The sequence below is a fragment of the Meleagris gallopavo genome, chromosome 4 (assembly GCF_000146605.3).
Source record: "Meleagris gallopavo isolate NT-WF06-2002-E0010 breed Aviagen turkey brand Nicholas breeding stock chromosome 4, Turkey_5.1, whole genome shotgun sequence".
NCBI lineage: Eukaryota > Metazoa > Chordata > Aves > Galliformes > Phasianidae > Meleagris > Meleagris gallopavo.
The window spans coordinates 64,640,396-64,646,773 of NC_015014.2; the positions used below are offsets into that span (position 1 = coordinate 64,640,396).

Genomic DNA, 6,378 nt, shown 5'->3' on the forward strand with positions numbered 1-6,378 from the left:
CATCCCTGCAGGCATTCAAGGCCAGGCTGGATGTGGCTCTGGGCAGCCCGGTCTGGTGGCTGGTAACCCTGCACACAACAGGGGGTTGAAATCAGGTGATCATTGTGGTCCTTTTCAACCCAGGCCTTTTCATTCCAGACCACGGAACCCCAGGCTTGCTCAGAGATAACTCTGATAGTAGCACAGGCAAAGCTGCACATACAGACTGCCACAAGCACACCAGTCTGCACACCAGCCAGCTCACAGCCGCATGGCAGGGCCCTAACAGAGATGTGTGTGTTACCCCCACGTCCCTCCAAACAGCTCCTATACCTGAGTATCTTGTTGCGGCTGTGTCTGCTCCGCTCCCTCTGACAGCAGTCTAAATAACTGATGCAGATTTCCTGTGAGCAAAGAGAAACGGGCCAGGCTGAGAGCTTCTTCCTACGAACCCAAAGCAGCAGTTTGTACCGGTCCCCTTGAAAGCCAAGTGGGTCTGGCAACTCCCACACAGAATAAGGTGTGAATCCACCACAGCCAAGCAAAAATAATGCAAGAGGCAGAAGATACTGGGCTGGGGTCTGTGAGGAAAGAAGGGGACATGGGAACTGCTAAGGTATGATGTCACCTCAGGTTCATGTGCACCCCAGTGTCTCACCTCTCCTGCTTCGATGTCCTCCAGAGCAGTCAGATGCAAAAGGAAGTTGTTGTCTGGGAAGGATGTCTCAGCGTTGGGGATGCAGCTGTGGTTACCTAAAAGGAAGGGAGGGTAAAGCTGCTAAATGTCAGTGGCCAAACTCTGCTCTTTTGGCTATTGGTGGACAGGGCATGCAGGAGCCAGCACCTCCAGCTGGGAGGGTCATCCTCTGGCTAAGGATATGGCAGCACAATGCTCAGCCACACCACCTCCAGTAGAGGCACCAGCATTGCACTCCTCGCTCACATTACAGAGTCCCAGGTCCCCTGCAGAACAAGGTGCAGGGTCAGGACTCTCCAAACAAAAATAAAACACTCAGGGAGATAGGGTTGTCTTGGATCAACTCCTGGGGTGCCCAGCACCATCCCATGCCTTTGTGTGCACACAGAGGGGTGCACAGAGTAGCACTGCTCCCTCACTTCCCAGCTCTCACAGCAGCCAGTGACCAGACCCCATTGTGCTGAAAACACTCTGGAGTGACAGAAGGCAGCTCTGAGTGCTGGGTCAACCTTTCCCACATCCTAACAGCCCAGATAAGAAAGGCTCCTCCCTTGCTTTAATGGCTCATTCAGCTCCATTACACACAGACAAGGCAGGAGATTGTCTATTCACTAATTGCACATGATGTTCCTGGAGCCCACATTACATCTGAGACCATTCAAGCTAGGACTGACCATTCCAAGGATAGGCAAAATGCCAGAAAACAAAACAGTGAGAGAGCAACCAGGCCCCAGGACAGCAGCAATCCCATCCCAACTCACCAATCCCGTCCTGCCCACTGATGGGAAGCATAAACCCACTTTGCCAGAGGCTATTAGGGATCGGTCAAGTTGGAAGGGACCCTTAAAGGCCGTCTAGTCCAACTCCCTGCAATGAACAGAAACATCTGCTGCTCCATCAGGTGCTCAGAACACGGTCTAGCCTGACCTTGAATGTCTCCAAGGACAAGGCATCCACCATCCCTGGGCAAACTGTTCCAGTGCCTAGAGGTGAGTCTGTCTAGCACAGCACAACTCCCTCCTCACAACTAGCTCTCCTCCCAGTCCTTGTGTTACTTACAGCAGCTTTGGAGCATGTAGAGACCTGACCCCTCACAGTTGAGGAACTCTCCAGATTCTGCAGAACAGAGAAGGGTGAAGGTTAAAGCTGTGCGTGAGTTTTTTTGGCTCTACCAAGCATTCAGCTCATGTATTAAGAGTCATCAGCACTGAACACAGACAGTGCTGCTCTGGGGTCTGTGTGCTGGAGGGTCGTTTCCAATGCACCTTTCCCTTCCCACTGGGAAGGGAAACACAAAGATTTGCACTCCTTGTTCAAGCGCACGCTCCCTGGCCTGTCCCTGTACTCATCCAAACAAACAAATGCTACATGTCTTTGAACACTGGCTATAAATGGTATTTTTATGGACAGGATCCCTCAGATAAGCCTTCCAGGTGTCTCATGCTACCTACAGCCACAGCAGAGCCTTACCCTTCTCAATGTCCTTGTAGAGCTGGTCAATGAAGGCGTCCAGCTCCTCTCGTTGCAGCATGGGGAGATCTAGTGCATCACAAGCATGCACCCACTGGCTCAGAGAGCTACAGGGAAGTAAAGGACACCATTACAGCCCCACAGTGCTGCCAGTACACACGGGATCTAAGGGTTAAACTCAGGGGCTTCAAGTGGCCAAGGTCTGTCAGAGGGATGCCAAAGGGTTGGACAGAGCTGAAATAAAAGACTGCTTTTACGTTTGCCTCTCCAGCCCCACTTCCCACGTTTGAGCCCAGCCATTACTTAGACCAATGCAGATTTGCAGGCTGTACACACCCTCCACACTTCATCTTTTCTGTCCTGCAAGGAACACCCAGAAAGCCCCATTACCTGGTTCCTATGCCTTGGCCATTGGTCCCAACGAGAGCAAAGAGAGATCGAAAGCCTTCTGGAGTGAACCACTGCAGAAGGGAGATCAGAAAACAGCTGAGCTCAGGCCAATCTGCAGCAGAGCTCCAGTCTGCATGCACCTCAAACCCCACAGGGAGCTTTAGGGGAAGCAAGAAATGGGCAGAGTCCCAAAAAAAAGCCCTGGCCTTAGGGGCAGACGTAACCCAAAAGGACTGGCACCCAAAAGAAGGTCCCACTTCTCCTGGCTCAACTCACCCTGCTGAGTTGTTCGTCATAAAGGGCTTCAGTGAAGAGCAAACGCAGCAGCTCCAGCTGGCCCTGGTAGAACACAGCAACACCATCAGGGTGGACAGACATTGGTGGGAGTCAGTCCCAGACTGACAGCCAAGCCCAGCACAGGCCAGGAGGCTCAGAAGTCAGACTCCTGGTCCTTCTCTGCAAGGCTGGGAGCTGCTGCCCTTAAAGCAGTGAAAAGCCACCTATTTTAGCAGCAAAACCCACCTGCTGAGGTGATACTCAGCAGCTAACTAACACCCTGACCCATTTCCATAGCTGAAACATCCCCACAACAGGAAGGAACAGCATGTTCTGCTGTAGGACTGCAACTCCAAAGCCTCTCTGCAGCCCATTTCCTCTCTATCAGCTGAGCTGGCCCCAAACAGGGCTCTGTATCTCTACTGTGCTTGGGATTTCCATTGCCTCCCATCCCAGCTGGGGATGCTGCAGCCACAGACTCACAGATGCGGGACAGAAGAGGGCAGGTTCAGGGATTCCAAGTATCCAACATGCCCAAAGCTCTTACCTTAAATTTGTCCCCCAGTAGCTTGTGTGCAATCTCCTCCTCTTCATTCGCTGTCTTACTGCAGAACTGGGAGAAGGCCTTGATCCACCAGTCCTTGTCTTTAGCCTGAAACAGGAATCAAGCAAATGTACTGCACCAACACCTCTTTCTTCCCCAGCTAGGAGGGAGAGGAAGGAGAGGATGAGTCCCACTGAGCACAGATATATTCAGTCTGCCATCAAGAACCATCAGAAGCAGTTGCACAGTAGTAGCTTGTTGGAAGTAAACATTGAGATTGCCAGGCCAAAAAAAAAAAAAACCAAAAAACAGAGCCAAAGGGAAGGTTCAGTTCTGTCTAATTAATTTGGTATGGAAAAATGATCTGCTTGGCTCAGGGCATAGATGCATCCTCTGCTGCCTGCTGTCTCTATGGCCAGGGATCATGAGATGTTGACATCTATTCAAGCAGGAAATTGCTCTGCCAGACACTCGAGATCAGTCCTTGAGTATAGCAGCCACAACAGGAAAAGGCAACCACACGCTGGCAGCTGCTGACCCAAAATGCAAACCTACCTGTTTGACAGTGGCAACCATCCGGGCCATCAGCATGATGCTGGAAGTCTCTGGTGGATAATGCATGTTTCTGGAGAATAAAAAAGGAGAGCGATGATATCAGTGCTGGTATGGAAATAAAAAGCTGGAGGGAGGCAGGAGCAGCTGCCATCCCTGTGGGCAGGCCTGTGCTCATCTGTCACTACAAATCAGCCAGCCCAGCACCGCTGCATGGAGACGCAATGCTGCTGGGGCAAGAGGCTGGTACCCACCTGGCTGCTCAGAGCATACAATAATTCCCCACTATTCTGCCAAACTCCAGTGCTAAGAATACTAATGGTCCCACACAAAGCCCAACACTGCAACAAGAACTGGGGTTTGTGACCAGCTTCGAGGCAGAGATGTCGTTTCAACCCTCTGTGCCATTTTAACATTTGCAAGCAGGGACAGGAATTCATGTATCTACAAGGGCGCTGCTTGGCAGATCCTAGGTTGGAGATGGCAGATCTCTGGAAGGTTGGAAATGTGCAGATACTATAAAATTGCAGGAATGAGGGGCACGCAGCATAGTGCTTGGTAGCCCTTTAGTGGGTGAAAATAAGAACTGCTCAGCCCCAAGTCAAAGCCCCACCACAGCCAACACGTATCCTGGCAGGGCTGCAGAGCAGAGCAGTATCCCACAGCCTCCATGTCCTTCATGCAGAGATGCAAAGCAACGATGGCCCTCAGCCCAAGTCAATGTCACCCAGCCTGGGACAGCCACTACCTCAGCCTGTAAGCAACAGGTGAGTTGATGCCCTACCTCCATGCCTCCTGCAGCTTGTTGAGGGGGTGCGTGGGGTCATCACGGGATGGGCCAAGGCAGAGGACTTGGTGGTACTGCTCCAAAGCAGCCTGCCTGCACTCAGCACTGCAGTACATCACCTAGAGCAAGAGGCACAGCACCCAGCATTGGCTACAGCAGCAGGAAAAGGGCTTCTGGGCCCAGCCGAGCCCCAGCTCTTTAGCAGAAGGAAAAAGCAATCACCCATTATAGGGCAGAAAGCCACACCAAAAGCCTGCCCAGATGCTATAAAGGAGTCAGTGACCCCAAGAAGATCACAGTCCCCCCCCAACAGCCCCATACCTGGCAGCGAGGACACTGCTGGTGCAGGTCTTTGCGGATGCTGCACTGCTCTGGGTGAGGCAGCACCAGAGAGCTCCTCCCCAGCAGTCGCTGGGCATTCTCCTCTGCTGTCTCCAAAGCCCGCAGGCAGTGATCACAGGCTGTGAGCAAAAAACACAACCAGATGCCCCAGTGAGATGTGTGTTTAAGAGCCCTATGACACATGACAAGCACTCCCACACCCCTGTCTTTAAGGGCCATGTGATACATGCAACAAGTGTCCTCCTTTTGCTGACCTGCAGCAGAGCTCAGCAGACAGCACAGTCTAGGTAGGACAAGGCCCAGCTTGTGTCCAACCCTACTTTTGCATTTCTTCTCTCCAGGTCTATCTCTCTATCCCCTTCTTCTGTCCAAGACCCAAAAGCAAGAGCCCAGTGGAACAGCTTAAGCCACAAACAGCAAAAAAAGTTTTAAATCTTGACCGGTTTCCACTTTCACACCTCTGAAGAACATTGGCAACCCTGCAGGCTGTACTCCATAGACTCATGAATCACAGAATCACAGAATGGCCAGGGTTGGAAGGGACCTCACGCATCATCAAGCTCCAACCCCCCTGCCACATGCAGGGCATGAAGATTGGAAAAGATCTCTCAGATCACCAAGTGCAACCCCCATCATGCCTCTCAGTGCCACATCTCCACGGTTCTTGATAACCTTCAGGGATGGTGACTCCACCACCTCCCCAGGGAGCTTGTGCCAATGGCTGATCGTGTGGATTAGCACCCACACCACTTAAAAACTATGGTCCTCACATCTTTTCTTTCCAGGAGGGTGTTTTGGTTGGCAGCCTCCTTTAATCTGTGCCTGCTCTTCCAGCTTCTAAACAGTGTCCAGCGAAGGGCAACGAAGGTGTGAAGGATCTGGAGCACAGATCTTATGGGGAGCAGCTGAGGGGATGAGTATGGAGGAGGCTCAGGGGAGACCTCACGGCTCTGCGCAGCCGCCAGAAAGTGGCTGGAGCGAGGTGAGGGTCAGCAACAGCAATAGGACAAGAGCTGATAGCCTTCAGCTGCACCAGGGGAGGATCGGGTTGGACATCAGGAAATCAGGCAGGCAGTGGCACAGCTGCCAAAGGAATGGGGGTCCCTGGAGGTGCTTCAGAACCGTGGGGTTGTGGTCCTGAGAGATCAGCGAGCACAGACGTTGGCTTTGAGGACGTTGGAGCTCTTTTCTAACCCTCGCGACTCTGTGGAAGCAGCAGTGGAGCCCAACCCACCCTGACCCACAGCCCGCAGCCCGCCCGCCCCGCGGCTCACCTCGGTAGTTGTACAGCGCGTTCCAGAGGAACTGCGACGAAACCACCGGCTTCTCCACGAACACCGC

At 52.6% G+C, this 6,378-nt stretch overlaps 1 protein-coding gene across 1 annotated transcript; it reads right to left on the reverse strand.

Annotated features, from left to right (window-relative positions):
• Positions 1–5: 5 nt before the first annotated feature.
• On the reverse strand, positions 6–6,378 carry SMYD5 (SMYD family member 5; the record flags this gene model as incomplete). The annotated part of the gene is made up of 11 exons (XM_019615176.1): positions 6–383; positions 638–732; positions 1,736–1,792; positions 2,147–2,253; positions 2,537–2,607; positions 2,813–2,875; positions 3,360–3,464; positions 3,912–3,981; positions 4,693–4,814; positions 5,017–5,156; positions 6,312–6,378. Coding segments are annotated over 11 exons (1,275 nt in total), but the record flags the coding sequence as incomplete, so codon positions are not given.